At 37.2% G+C, this 15975-nt stretch overlaps 1 protein-coding gene across 1 annotated transcript in view; it reads right to left on the reverse strand.

Annotated features, from left to right (window-relative positions):
• Positions 1-1221: 1221 nt before the first annotated feature.
• The window catches only part of GALNT3 (polypeptide N-acetylgalactosaminyltransferase 3), a 58969-nt gene continuing 44215 nt past the window's right edge, over positions 1222-15975 (reverse strand). Inside the window, exons 8-11 of the mRNA XM_054562417.1 lie at positions 7821-7952; positions 7514-7615; positions 2622-2774; positions 1222-1754 (exon numbers count right to left, since the gene is read on the reverse strand). Of these exons, the coding sequence (XP_054418392.1) occupies positions 1632-1754; positions 2622-2774; positions 7514-7615; positions 7821-7952 (510 nt within the window). The 3' untranslated portion in view covers positions 1222-1631. The remainder of the gene's footprint in view (positions 1755-2621; positions 2775-7513; positions 7616-7820; positions 7953-15975) is intronic.

The raw sequence follows: 15975 nt of genomic DNA on the forward strand, positions 1-15975 counted from the left end.
TACATTTGTCTCTGCCTCTCCCCTACCACTTTCCCTTGCCCCCTCCCTCCTTCCCTCCCTTAACTCTTCCCCTTTGGTTTTGTCCATGAGTCCTTGCTATATGTTCCTTGACTTTCCCCTTCCCTTCCCTTTCCCTGCCCCCCCTCCCTCCTTCCCTCTTGTCTCTGTTGATTTCTTTTCCTTTCAGTGTTGCTGGTCATATTTACCTTGCATCTTTGTATTGTTGGTTAGGTTCCGCTTATAGGCAAAATCATATGGTAAACATTTTCTTTTGACAACTTAGTTCTCCTGGCTTTAAAATATGAAGTCAGTCATATTTTACTTCTTAAATAAGAATACAAGAGATCTACATATAAAATAGCCAAAAAGAAAAAAGTACTAAGTCTCTTAAATAAGCATCATATTAAAAAAAATTTACTCTATCTGATGTTCAAGGTAAGTTATCAGAAATTAGTACAAAATTTTCTAAACACCTAACATGGAATCTTCTCCATTCCTCATTTTTTAAGCCATGTATATAAAATGTTTGAATTTTCCCTAAGAAATATCTGATGGCTCTACAATCAGTGCTTAGAAATTCAGAATACAAAATTCGTGCTTCCCTCCCGCTATCATCAATTATATATCAATTTTATCCAAAAGAAAAAAATACATAAATCTGATGGTTACAATTGTAAGGATTTGTTTTATTGTGTTTTCCACATTGAGAGAAATAAGGGTTTTTTGGTAAAAATAAAAATCATTACAATCTATTAATTGAACAGTAACAAATTGAATTAAATCAGTAACAAAATTTAGCTTTAAATGAGTCAAGTAGTCTGCATTTAAAATTCAATTTCACAAACATTCAAGATTAGTAAATTTTGGTAAGAAAAAAAGACTAGCAGAAAGGAAAAACACATCTTTTCAACAGATAGTAAGTTATAACGTTTTAAAAGTTTCTTTGGGAAAACACAGTATTGTTAAGAAAAGGCTTTTAGGAAAGACTTAAGTGCTTCAAGTCAAGTGGGATTCAGACTAAAAAATATCTTAAAATTTGCCAAGAAATTAATGTGTTAAAAATAGTCTTTTGTTTATTCATTTAATTCCATGTTGACAAAAAAGTAAACAAAAGGCAAAAAAAGTTTACCTGCATTTTCATGTAATAAATTTTAGATCTATAAAAATTTCCTGGTTTGTATACAAAAGCCAATGTTTGCCCTTCATTGATCCATTTCTATGTAGTTAAAAAAATACAGTATCAAATCTTTCTCCCTTCCCCCCGAAAACTAGAAGTAATATTTTAAGTTGTAAGTGTAGGAATGTACCTATGCATATCCTCAATAGTACAAAACACACAAACAGCACTTTACTTGGAAAATTATTTTCATCATACTGTAAACATCTCTTCCTCTATATCTGGACATCTCAAAATAGTCTTTGGTATTATTAATCATTGTGCTTTGAAATGGAAACAAGGGATTTCTGTAGCAATGCTACAGAGATATTTTAAGATATAAATAAGAAAAATGCACTTGGAATAAGTTACAATTAGCTGCTTCTGCATAATCTTCAAAACTACAGTGTATGCCTAGTCACAGTTTTATGAGAAAAAATATCTCCTTTTTCAACTCCTTAATTTTAAGGAACACTTAATCATTTTGGCTAAAAATCCATTTTTGGAGTGGATCTGATGGATTGCATGACACCAAGCTTGGATGCTCCCCATCTGCTGAAAGGCACATTTTTAAGAATGGATTATATAGCAGTTGATCCTAGAATAAAAGGAAAGACAACAGACATTAAGTTTCAAGACTTAACGGTTAACTGATAAATACAAAAATTTATGGTCTGATTAAAGCTAAAGGGAGACCTGTACACCAAATATACGCCATTCTTAGGTTATCTTTCTAAGGTCAATTATGTTTGATAAAATCTAGTAGGTTCCTGGTGTAAACAACACAATTTAATCCACTGCAGAGGGTATGAAATAAATGAAGAAAGCTATACAGAGCAAGATCTCAATCAAGTTTTTAAACATTTCATTTGTCTATCTATTTCTCCCAAAAAATGACAAACTTTTCAAAAATTAAATCATAAAAGTCAGTTTTATAGTGTTCTTGCATTGCACAAAACAATTTTCAGGTAATAATTACTAGGTTCCAGCTAGCCCTAAACTATGTTTTTAAAAACAGAAAAGAACTTTTATATATTCTCCCAGCACTAGATTCACAAAAATACTAAAACAGGGAAGGAAAAAGTTTAGCACTTCGGGTAAGAAAAAAATAATGATTTTTCTCTTCTCTCTGCCAAGAAAAAATGTCTACCAAGAGAAGCATTATAAGAAACTTAAACAAGACAAATACAGGCAACAATTATTAATAATTCACAGACATGTTGATCTTCATAAACCATGCTTTAACTAAGCAACTTTCAAATTATTTTGTTTCTAAGAGTTTTTAGTTCATAGATATATTCTCTTTTATCACATAGGTAGACAAACAATAACTAAGTTAACAAAAGTTGAGAAATTCTGATGAATAACAGTAATAAGATATGTCTCATGAATTCTCCCAGGTAAGCAATTAGAGCTATTCAAAACAGTAATTACATAAAGGGGTGAATTAATTGCACTGAGGTACCTTTCGGATCTCCCATATCTGTTCTCCAGTGGCAACTGTCTTGTGACCTTTGTAAGTACATGTGTTCAGTTGAACAAGACCTTGAGAAGCATGGAGACATAATTCCTTCTGGATGTTATGTCGAATTTCATGTTGAGCAGAGTACTCAAAGTACTATGAAAGAAAGCATGCTGTTACTGATAAAAGCACCCTATATGCTCAGTTGCAAAATAAGAGTTCAATAAAAAAAAATTAGCAACTTACTGAATAATATGTCATGCCTACCTCAACAAAATAATAAGAGTAAAAATTGGTATCAGAAACATAGCTGAGTTTTTATGAGAGAAGATACTATAAACTTTGTCCAGCCTATTACCAACAGATAAATACTTAGTTAAGAAGTTATTGTCTTCCCATATCAGAAATGGCAAGTCAGGTAGGATAGAGGCTAGGACAGGCACTCGACGGAAAAGGCCTGAAGAGCTCTAGCAAGCATAGTGACTGCCTCTTCCTCTCCACAGATGCCCTTCTCTCTTACTCAACTCAATTCCTGTCATTTTTATTTAACTAGGACCATTTAAAAGGAATAATCTTGCCCTGTCTGGGTGGTTCATTTGGTTGGAGCGTCATCCTGTAGATTGAGGGTTCAATCCTCGGTGGGGTTGCGTACAGGAGGCAATTGATCAATGTTTCTCTCTCTGTCTCCTACTTCCTCTCTCTCTAAAATCAATAAACATATCTTCAGGTGAGGCTTAAAAGTGGCGGGGGGGCAATTTCCATGCCTCAGTTTTCTTGCCTGTAAAATGGTTAATTTAACAGTTCCTACCCCTTGCAGGGGTGTCCAACCCTTTGGCGTCTCTGGGCCACACTGGAAGAACTCTCTTGGGCCACACATTAAATACACAAACACTAATGAAAATTGATGAGCAAAAGAAAGGTTTTAAGTAAATTTATGAATTTGTGTTGGGTTACATTCATAGTCATCCTGGGGGTATGCAGCCCGTGGCCTGGACACCCCTGCGAGGGTGAATTGGGTGAATATATGCAAACCACAACAACAACTGGTTCATGGTAGGCATTCAATATATCTTAAGCTCTTCTTACTATTATTGATGCTTCTTTCTCCCAATATGTTCAATTAATCAGTCCCTTAGTCTTCCTGAATTTTCCTCTCAGATGTTACTATCCCACCCATCCTTACTCCCATATCCTCACTTTTGTTCAGGTACTCAAAGTCCCTACTGCAATACCTCCAGTTACCTCCAGTTTCTGCTCTTATATGTCAATTCTTCCTGCTGCCTGAGTAAATGGCAACTCACTCTGCTTCAATTCACTGTTCATCTTTTATAACATTTATTTGCTCCCCTACCTCCCCTGATAAAATGAGTCACTCTGTTACTAAAATTAAGTCCACACTCTTTAATTGATGCACAAAACTTCCATTTTCAATCTTTTATCAACTATTGCCCTAATTATATCTTATGCTCCTTCACAAAATTCTACCATGCAGAACATGTGTATCTATAACTCTGAGACTTTGCTTTATTGGGTTCCGCCTAGAATATCCTTCTGGATCCTTCTCTATCTAGCTAACTTCTTTTTATTCTTCAAAAGGCCAGTTCAAATATTACCTTCATTTTTCCCTGAATTTGTCCTACAGCACAAGCTTACACCCTTTTTGGAGATGCTATAGTCCATCAGAGGTAACTTTTACTGCATTCCGTTGGAATTGTGCATGTAGCTAGCTGGCTTCACCACAGAAAAAAGTCAGCCAATGTAACGAGTAATAACATTCACCACAAATCAAAGATTTCATAGTGTTGACATATCAAAGTTAAATAACTGAATTTAATTGATTTTCAGTAATAAAATAATTAGTCTTAGCTCTAATATTTATTTAGCCCTTATTATGTCCTAGGCAGAGACTGTTCTAAACTCATTATGTACATTACAGTAGACACTCAACAAACACTAGCTGAATTAATCTTGAGTTCCCTTGGACTTAGTCTCATGCTTAATTTACCTGCTTCTGCAAATATAATGTCAGTCATTTTTATAATTGATAGTTCTTCAGATGGAAATATTGAAAGAAAATGGGTTTTGGTCATGAAAACAGCACTCTGGCTATATATTTTTAAGAAATATAAATCTTATGATTTCAAAGATGGTAAGAAAGGCTCCCATGTATTTTACTTTATTCATTATTATTTTTTAGAAAATCATTAAAAGGGACAGTTTAATAAGGAATGTAAAATGATTGAAGATATTTAGGCAACAACAAAAAAGATTACATTATTAGCTAGCTGAGAACAATATAACTTAGAACCAAAATAAATACCATGGAAGAGAAAGTGAAAAAAGCAAAATGTTGTGTTAAAAAGCCATAATGACTTAGACTATATTGCACATTTGTCAATTTAGTCACATTATCAAAATACTTATTTTAAATATGGCTACAATGAAGATTTATGTTATAAAAAAATCATTATCAGGTTAAAAGAGTAGAAAAGAGCATGAGGAAATGATTAAGTTAGATAACATCTCAAAAATGTTTAGCACTCAAAACTAAAATTCACAAAGTAGTTTCAATGCATGGCTTGATTGAAAATAAATTTAAAGGAAATAAACCAAAATAAAATTGATGGCTGTGTAAGGTGATAGAAGCCAGAGTTATCTTTTTAAATATAAACCAGAAATTATCATTCTCTTGCTCCAAACCCTCAGATGGCTTCTGCCACGTCAGAAACAAATCCAGGCTCCCTAACAAGGCCTGCAAAGCCCACAGAAGGGCCAGGACCCTTACTGGTGTTGCTGACCGCATGCCCCACTCCCCGGGGCCCTCTGCTCCGGCCACAGCGGCTCCCACACGCTCCTGTACCTGCCACTGGGCCTCTGGCCCTGTGCTGCCTTTGCCAGGAGGCTCTCCCCCTGGAAAACGCTTCCTCTTCCAACTTCTTCAGGGCTCCACTCTAAGGGTAACCTTCTCAAACGGGTCTTCCTGTACCTTGAAAATTACCCCCCCAATACACAGACTCATTGTCCCCATTCCTGCTTCATTTTTCTTCATGCCCAAAATTACATAATTACTTTTTTCCTTTCCTTCTAGATCCGCCAGATCAGGGACTTTGTCTTTTTCACTACAATAACAGTACAAGTTACATTATACTCTATACAAATATTCATTGGGAGAATATATGAATTATTTCTCCAGAGACAAAACTGGAAGAACATCTTTATGGCAATGATAAGAACAATGTATAAAGATAAAATGATGTGTAAATGTATCTTCATCTTTTGTCATAAAAATAAATGTAATGCTAGAGAAAGCATGAGAGAAATTTATAAGTATTTTATATTAAATGATAAGATTTTTACTAATGAGGAAATATTTCTCATTGCTCAAAGCCTAATTTTTATTAGCATAGTCCAGTGTTATTTCCAAAAGAATGCAATTATTTATAAATGATTTTTTTTCAAATATATAGACAGGAAATATTAAAAATATGTACAAACATGCATACACACATATATACACATACATACACACACACACACACACACACACACACACACACACCCATGTGTGTATGCATCTCCATCCCATTTCACAATTACACATTAACCATTCAGCAATATGTTTTGTTCATTAGCTCTGGCTTAATCATCTGTCCTTAGAAGATCGGTTGGCTTGGATGAGTAAGGATTGGAAATGATTATGATGAGGCTAAGGGATAGGAAAAAACATGGAAGAACGGGGACCAGGAGATAAATTGACCCTTTTTTCTTAAAAATGATATAATCAAAGTCCCATCCTGTTAAAATATGACATGGTGGTATTTAATATTGTGAAAATATTCCATATACTCCTGGGACTCTACACCGAAATACCTCCAGTTCCTGGGATGGGGGCGGGGTGATGAGGGGAACAAACCAGTCCCTCTCCTTAGTACACCTTTCTTCACAGTCTTCTCGTTCCATTCTCATCCCCCCTAGCCACCTCCCTAACTCCTACACAACTTTCCAAAAATGTTTCCCATGCCATCTCCCTCCCAGGAATGCATGAGCACCTCGTCTAATGCAGATGCCCTCCTCCACACCCGCCCCCCCCACCCCGCCCCGAGCACTCGGAACGCTTTATCCCTGGCCTTATCCTCACTGTAACCGCTGGTTTTGAAATACTAGATTTCCTGAAGGAGTTAGAACCTAAATTGCTTAAACCCGGCAGAGTACCTGACATGCAGGGGTCACTTCATGAATTTGCTGAATTAATAAATGAAAGAAAGTGTCTAATCATGCCAGGAATTTCACTCGTAAAAGGCAAGGAAAGAAAGGTAGAAACTCAAAATAATATTTTAATATGTTTTCTACACATAGTAGGCCAAATACTAACATTTGAGTCTGAACTGGTAAAAATAATCAAAAAGTGGTAACAAGCAGAGATGTCATCAAAGAGAATCAAGAACGTGCTTTTTAGAACATTTAATATGGCCCGCCGAAATGACTTATAATGCTGTTCTTTCAGTATTACCATGATGTAATTTGCAACTGAGTCTAGTTAAATATAGCTTTTTATGTAATATAATTTTGCAAAATCACCATGCCAATAGTCACACAGTATCAAAATTCCACATAAGAGATCCCAATTTTATATTTCAAAAGACATTAGTCTATCATTTTCTCATTTGCTTTTCTACTGAATAGGTAAGCAACTTCAAATTGTTTTCACAACCAGAGTGAAAACAATATAAAGCACCTTACAACTTTAATACTAATTGCCAAACTCAATCTAAAAACATTTCACACAACCAGTTTACCTGAATATAAAACTAACTTAGGACGTCTGAAAAATATGTGACAAATTCCTTGCGTTTTTAAGTACTAATGAGAGGGAGGATTTTTACTGCAGTGCTCACCTGGTTTCCCCCAAGTCCATGACACGTATACAAAATTAACGGCTTGCCTCCTTGATTATTTTCTCCAACATCCAAACATAAAGGCTGACCAAAGCTTTTAATCTAAAGAAAAATTTTCAAGTTATAATTTTTTAAAATCCATGTGGCTTATATATTCCTTCAACTGATTTCAAGAAGTAGTGTAAATAATAATACTGTAAAATACCTAAATAAAGCAACCAGAAAGTATTCCAACCATTTTCCCTGAACCACATAGATGCTAGTGATAAGGAATATACGAAGTAAAAAGGAACAGAAAAATACTCACATATCCAGATATAACAGGATTAAGGTCTGGCACATATGCTTCGGGGTAAATATTGTTCAGATACCATGTAAAATTTTTACACTGAAGGCGGTGCTTTATTTCAAATCTTTTTGAAAGATCACCAAATGATTTCTAGAGAAAGATGACAAGTGAAGAGAAGGCTTAATCAAAACAGCACTGGTAAAATACTCCAAATGCTACTGTTTGTATTTATCTTTAGGTCTTAAAAATATTTCTGGTCTATATACAAGAGGAAATTTAACGGCACTTGCTGTTCATTCAGGCAACAATTATGCCTGCCTGCTCATTTATGGCTTCAAAGAGAATCAGGTAGCACTGTGGTGGCAACAAAGTGCTACTTTATTCTTCTTTTGCACCACAAACCTTCCCCATGGGACAAAGATCTGTAGCAAAATGTTACAGAGCAAAGAAACAGTAGCGGGAGCATTTAAAATTGCTCCTAAAAATGATCTGTAAAGTGAGGTGTGAGAAAGCAGGTACAGAGAAAGCGCCAACACATAATGTAATAACTTTTTCCTAGTCAAAACCACAAAAAACAACAGTTGGGAATATTTTTTTCTAGTTTTATAGGTGTAGCTTACTTCTAACACTTTTTGTAATAGTATCCTAGCAATAACAATGCATCGGTAGAAAAAGGCAAGTTTGTGGAAAAAAATTAAAGAAAATTATATTAATATATGTAATGGAATACTACTTAGCCATAAAAAAATTATGAAATATTGTTATTTGCAACAATATGGATGGATCTTGAGAGTATCATACTAAGTGAAATAAATCAGAAAAGAACAAAAACCACATGATTTCATTCATATGTAGGATATAAAACAGAAAGCAATGAACAAAACAAACTCATAGGCACAGAAAATAGTATGGTGGTTACTAAAAAGGAATGGGGCTGGGGGGAAGATGAAGTGGATAAAGGGAATCAAATATATGGTGATGTAAGGAGACTAGAACTTGGGGTGGTGAATATACAATGCATTATACAAATGATGTATTATAGAATTTTATACCTGAAAATTGTTATTAATCAATGTTACTCAAATAGACTCAATTAAAAAACAATGCTGCAATGAATACAGGAGTGCAGCTATCTATTTAGTATCCTGTTTTCATTTTTTTTTTTTTTTTTTTTTTTGCTATATACCCAGAGTGGGATTGCTGTATCATATGGTATTTCTATTTTTAATTTTTTTGAGAAACCTTAATACTGCTTCATAGAGGCTGTATCAATTTACATTCCCATCAACAGTACACAAGAGTTCCCTTTTCTCCACACCCTTGCTGAAACTTAGTATCTCATCTTTCTGATGATGCCACTGTAACAGATGTGACTTGACAGCTTATTGCAGTTTGATTTGCATTTGCCTGATGATTAGTGATTTTGAGCACTTTTTCATGTACCTGTTGGCTATTTGCTTGTCTTCTTTGGAAAACTGTTTATTCTGTTCTCCTGAATATTCAGAGGAACTATCATTTTTTAATTGGATTGTCTGGGTATTCTTGCTGTTGATTTCTACGAGTTCTTGATACATATTTTAGCATTAACCCCTTATCAAATATATGGTTTGCAAATATTTCTCCCATTCATTTTGTTGACTATTTCTTTTGCTGTGCAGCAGCTTCTTAGTTTGATATAGTCCTACTTCTTTATGTTTGCTCTTGTTGCTTGTGCTTTTTTGGTGTCATATCCAAGAAATTGCTACCAGGGCCTGTGTCAAAAAGTTTTTTCCCTATGGTTTCTTCTAGAAGTTTTATGGTTTGGAGTACTATGTTTAAGACTATTGTCCATTTTGAGTTCATTTTTGTGAGTGGTTAAGATAAGGTTCCAATTTCATTTTTCAGCATATGGCTATCCAAACTATCCTCTCCCCACAGAGTGTTCCGGGCTCCCTTATCAAATATTAGTTGACCATACAGGGTGAGGCAAAAGTAGGTTTATGGTTACTCATGTGAAAAATAATACAATAATTAATAAAAATAATACAAGAATAAACTGTTTTGCATACTCACAACTGTAAGCCTACTTTTGCCCATGCCTGTATATCTGGTATATAAATATATGAAAAGGTAAATCCTCAAGCCTATCAATTCAACTATGGAAAATATTTTCCCTGCCAACTTCAAAGTCTTAAACCCAGGTGTTTCAGCAGAAAGTACAAAGCTTTATAAAAGACTTTTCCCTAGCTAATGCATTTTACAACATAGATCTATTTGCCTTGTGGTAAAAAACAGGAGTTTGCTTGCTGACTCTTCTTTTTGTGAGTAACAAGAGAGCATAAACTGTATTTATTGCCCACCTGCCTGCTTAGGCAAGTACCCTTGTGCAGTATACAACCTGCCCAATTTGTCTCGGTGGCCTTTGGAAAAAGACAGCAATCTAAGCCAACAGTGCTCTATGACTTTGCTTCATACTGAATGTTACATGGGAACACTGAAGGCCAAAGAAAAGGTGAAGAACTTATATGCATGACCCATGGACATGAACTAAAGGAGAGATTGCTGGATGGAAGGAGAGTACCAGGTGGAGAAGTCAAAGGGGGAAATATTGGGACAACTGTAATAGCGTATCAATAATATATATATATTTTTTAAAAAGAGGTAAGCAGATCTTTAAAACAGTCCACATGTTGATGCCCTTTAGGTGCCCTTTAGGTCCAATGCTACCCCTTCCTCACAAATCAGCACTGTTTCTTGTAAAGAGAGTTGGGTGTCACCTATTGAAGCATATTCTTAAATTGTCTAGTTCATTTACTGTATCCAATATTAAAACCATTGAATCTCATTTCTCATATATTAGACAACATGATTCTTTAGAGCTTTTATCTATAGCAGGTCAATAAGGATAACAGTACCATACATTTGTAGGCACCTATTTCCTTATTTCACAGCTACTCTAGGAGAGAGGCAAGTATTTCCTTTCTTAAGACAGGGAAAGACAGAGAAGAGAATTGGCTGAACCGAGGCAGTTACAAAACTAAATGGCTTCCAATAGTAAAAAGGATACCAACAAGTAGAATGCCTAAATTTTTAAAAATGTTTACTAAATTTTCCTTAAAAAATATTAAAATGGCATTATAAGTTATATATTTTAAGAGTTAAAAAAAAATCCAGCTTCAAGAAAAGCTTTTTAGATTATTTCATACAGGATCAAAGATGACAAAGGAGTAAGTGGAAGCTATACAAGCCTCCTTCCAGGACCAAACTCGAATTACAACTACACTGCAGAAAAGTCATCCTGAATAGCTAACTGAACACTAGCTGGAAAGAAGCCTTATAACCAAGAACAGACGGAAGAAACCACTTCACCACACAAGACTGGTAGGGAGTTTGGAGGAGGCTCAAGAGGGCTGGCTGGCCTCCCATGGGCAGCAGCTGAAGTTCCAGAGGGATACTGCAGTGGCCCGGGGGTTCCCCATGAGAGGTGTAGGGTCTAAACTCCAAGCTGGACTCACCAGCCTACAGCACCAGAGCTGGGAATGAACACAAAAAATCCAGCTCTGAAAATCAGGATTTCTGTCTGCCAGGGAGAAATTACTGGAGACACAGAGAGCCTCTTAAAAGCCAATGCACAAAATTTCATTTGCAGCCACTTACTCTGGACTCTGGCAGAAGGAAGGCAGAATGGAACTAGAGGTGCTTGTGGAGAGTCTAGGGTTGGTGGCTCTGGGGAGGGAAGTGAAGGGACAGACACCAGGATCCCTGTGCTGAGTCATTCCCATACTGCAGAAGGCATCTTTCTCAGGCAGAGCACTCCTCTCCAAGTGGCATCGGCCTGAGGGGAAGCAATAGCCCCACTGGCAGGAATTACTCTGTTCTACCCTGTGGTGCTTAAGAGGGCTGCTGATTACAGTTTAAGACCATATCGCTGACCAGTTTAATGAGCAAGGCAGAAAATCCAAAGAAGCAGCCAAAATGTGAAGACAAAGAAACAGATCCCAAATGAAAGAACAAGTGAATTCTCCAGAAGAACTGGATGAAATGAAGGCAAGCAATTTATCAGACAGAGAATTTAGAGTAATGATAATAAGGACAGTCAACAGCATGAAAAAAAGACAAAAACCATAAAAAAAAGTAGCAGTCAAAATAAAGAATGCAATATCTGAAATAAATAATACACTGGACAGAATAAATGGTAGGTTAGATGAAACAGAGGATCAAATCAACGATTTGGAAGACAAGACAGGAAAAAACACCCAGGCAGAGCAGCAAAAAGAAAAAAAAGAACTTAAAAAGAATGGGGAGAACTTAAGAAATATTTTGGAAAACATGAAGCGTAACAACATCTGCATCATGGGAATACCAGCAGGAGAGGAGAGTGAACAAGGGATTGAGAATGTATTTGAAGAAATAATGACTGAAAACTTCCCTAATCTGGTGAAGGAAAAAGACAGAGTCCAGGAAGCTCAGAGAGTCCCTAACAAGTTGGACCTGAAGGGGCATACACTGAGACACATCATAATGAAAAAGACAAGGCTTAAGGACAAGAAGAGAATCCTAAAAGCTGCAAAAGAAAAGCAGGTAGTTACATACAGAGGAGCACCTATTAGACCAGCATATTACTTCTCAACAGAAACATCTTAGGTTAGAGGGGAGTGGTGTGAGATATTCAAGGTGATGAAAAGCAAGGACCTACAACCAAGCTATTTTACCCAGCAAGGCTATCATTTCAAATTGAAAGGAAAATAAGGAGCTTCCCAGACAAAAAAAAGTTAAAGGACTTTGTTAACACCAAACCAGTACTGCAACAAATGTTAAAGAGCTTGCTTTAAGAAGGAAAGAAAGAAACAGAGGAAAATAGACTACCAATAAAATGGCACTAAATACCTATCTATCGATAATCACCTTAACTATAAATGATTAAATGCTCCAACCAAAAAATTTAGGGTAACTGAATGGATGAGAAAACACCACCCATATATATGCTGCCTCCAAGAGAGCCATCTCTGATATAAAGATACACACAGAGCCTTTCGGTCAAGATGGCAATACAGGCAGATATGGCTCACCTATTCACACAACCATATCAAAATTACATCTAAAATATAGAACAACCATCACTCAGGAACGTCAAAAACTGAGTTGAATAAAGTCTGACAACTATAGCATTTAAGAAACCATGTCCATCCAGACTGGTAGGAGGGGTGGGGATGCAAAATGGGCTGGCCCCGCACCCACATGGATAAAAATTTGGGAGTGGTACCCCGGGAAGGAGGAGTCCCAGACCCACAGCAAGCTTCCCAGGCCAGGATTCCAGCATCAGGAAGATAAGTCCCCAAAACTTCTGGCTGTAAAAACCAGAAGTGATTGAGTCAGTGGAGGAGGCTGCTTGAGCCTTTAAGCAGTTCCTCTTGGGGAACCCACGCACAGACTCACCTACTCAGACTACCAACCTCTGAGCTCCGGCACCAGGGTAGTAGCTTGACGGGCACCAGTGGCCAGGGAAAGACTGAAATGCCTGATATCGGGGCGAGTAGAGGCCATTGTCCCTTTCCTGAGCCCTCCCCACAACAGAACTGGTAGGTTGGTGCCTTATCTGAGACTCCATCAATCTGGCTAACACTATGTGACCCACCTTGGAGAGGCACAGAGACTTATGGGGCCCACCCAAGCTGCTTTTCCATAAGAATGGCTGGTCTTGGCTCCTAAATCCTATCAAATAAGCCACAGCTTGGGTCCTAAATCCTATCAAATAAGCCACAGTGAACCCTAGTAGCAGTTAGATAAGACTCACAACGTGGCTTCAACTGGGAATCTCCAAGCCCAGCACAAGTAGCAGCCATCTCAGATTGCTTTACAGCTCAGGCAGGGTGCCCTGGAAAAAACACAGGTGGGGGCTGACCTTTACAGCTCAGGCAGGGTGCCCTGGAAAAAACACAGGTGGGGGCTGGTGGGGGAAACACCAGGATCAGCACACCCAGTGGTGAGCTGCACACCAAATAGGAGCACCACCACCCTGTCCTGGCACAGCTGATCCTCCACAGAGGGCGGAGGTTGGTGGTAGGTGGTCATAGCCAGTCCTTGCAGCTGACTGGCCTGGTTAAATCTTTCCCATTGATCTGCCAATAGTAACCAAGATTCAATTACAAGAGGAGGGAGTACTCGGCCCACATGAAGGGCACACCTCAAGCACCCAGCTTGGGTGATGGGAGGCTGCGCCACTGGACCCTACAGGACACCTACCACATTAGGCCACACTACCAAGACATGGAGTCAAAGCAACTGTACCTAATACATAGAAACAAACACAAGGAGGCTGCCAAAAAGAAGAGACAAAGAACATGGTCCAAATGGAAAAGAATAGATCAAAACTCCAGAAAAAGAGCTAAAAGAAATGGAAATAAGCAATCTATCAGATGCAGAGTTCAAAACACTGTTCATAAGGATGTTCAAGGAATTTAGTGAGGACCTGAGCAGCATAAAAAAGACGCAGGCAGAAATGAAGGATACCCTAATTAAAATAAACAACAATTTAGAGGGAAACAACAGTAAAAGAGATGAAACCAAGAATGAAATCAGTAATTTGGAGCATAAAGAAGGAAAACCCCACCACATGGAACAAGAAGAAGAAAAAAGAATCCAAAAAAAATAAGGATAGTATAAACAGCCTCTGGGATAACTTTAAGAAGTCTAATATCCATCTCACAGAGGTGCCAGAAGGAGAAGAGAAAGAGCAAGAAACTGGAAATGTATTTGAAAAAACAGTGAAAGAAAACTTCCCTAATTTCATGAAGGAAAAAGACATGCAAATCCAGGAAGTACAGAGAATCCCAATTATGATGGATGCAAGGAGGCCCACTCCAAGACATCATTATCAGAAGGCCAAAGGTTAACAATAGAGACTCTTAAAAGCAAGAGTCTGGAAGGTTGCTAGATTTATGGGGCGGGGGGGGGGGGGTGCACGGGGAATGAGTGAGGAGGTGAGGGGATTAAGAAGTACAAATAGGTAGTTATAAAATAGCCATGGGGAGGTAAAATACAGTATAGGGAATGGAATAGCTAAAGAACTTATACGCATGACCCATGGACATAACAATGGTGGGGGGACGGCCTGAGGGAGTGGGGGGTACTGAGTGGAGGGGGGGCAAAGGGAAAAACTCAGGATAACTATAATAGAATAGTCAATAAACTATAATTTTTTAAAAAACACAGACCAAAATAAAGCAGTAGAAAAAGATACTTCATGCAAATGGAAAGAAAATAAAAGCTGGGGTAGCAGTACTTATATTTGATAAAATTACTTTACAACCAAAACTATAGTAAGGTACAAAGAAGGACACTACATAGTGGTTAGGGGAACAATCCAACAGAAGGATATAACCCTAGTAAACATTTATATACCCAACATAGGGGCACATAATATGGGAAGCAAATAGTGTTGGACATAAAGGGAGAGACTGACAGAAATATAGTCATAGTCAGGGATTTTAACATGCCACGGACTTCAATGGAAATATCTCCCAGAGAGATAATGAGCAAGGAGATAGAGGCCTTAAATGGCACACTACATCAAATGGATTTAATGCATGTCACCCCAAAACAGCAGAATATACATACTTTTCAAGTGCACCTGGAACGTTTTCTAGGACAGGCCACGTGTTAGGACACAAAACAAGTCTCAATAAATTAAACAAGACGGAAATCATATCAAGCATCTTCTCTGACCACAGTGCTATGAAACTAGAATCAATCACAAGGAGAACACTAAAAATACACAAAGACGTGGAACCTAAATAACATGTTATTAAACAATGAATAGGTCAACAATGAGATAAACTAAGAAATCAGAAGATACCTTGAAACAAATGAAAAGGAGAACACGACTATCCAAATCTGTGGGACACAGAGAAGGCAATCCTAAAAGGGAAATTCATAGCATTATAGGCTCATCTCGGAAAAAACCAAGAAAAAGCTCAAACAATCTCACTTTACACTTAAAAGAAATTGAAAAAATAAAACCAACAAGCAAAGCCCAAAGTGAGTAGAAGGAAGGAAATAATAAAGATCAGAGCAGACAGAAACAAAAGAGAGTGTGAGAAAGGATATAAAATGTCAATGAATCCAAGAGCTGGTTCTTGCAAAAGATAAACAAAATTGACAAACCTTTAACCAAACTCATCAAGACAAAAAGAGA

This window comes from Pteronotus mesoamericanus, unplaced genomic scaffold, assembly GCF_021234165.1.
Source record: "Pteronotus mesoamericanus isolate MK-2021 breed Mesoamerican mustached bat unplaced genomic scaffold, CSHL_Meso_final scaffold_651, whole genome shotgun sequence".
NCBI lineage: Eukaryota > Metazoa > Chordata > Mammalia > Chiroptera > Mormoopidae > Pteronotus > Pteronotus mesoamericanus.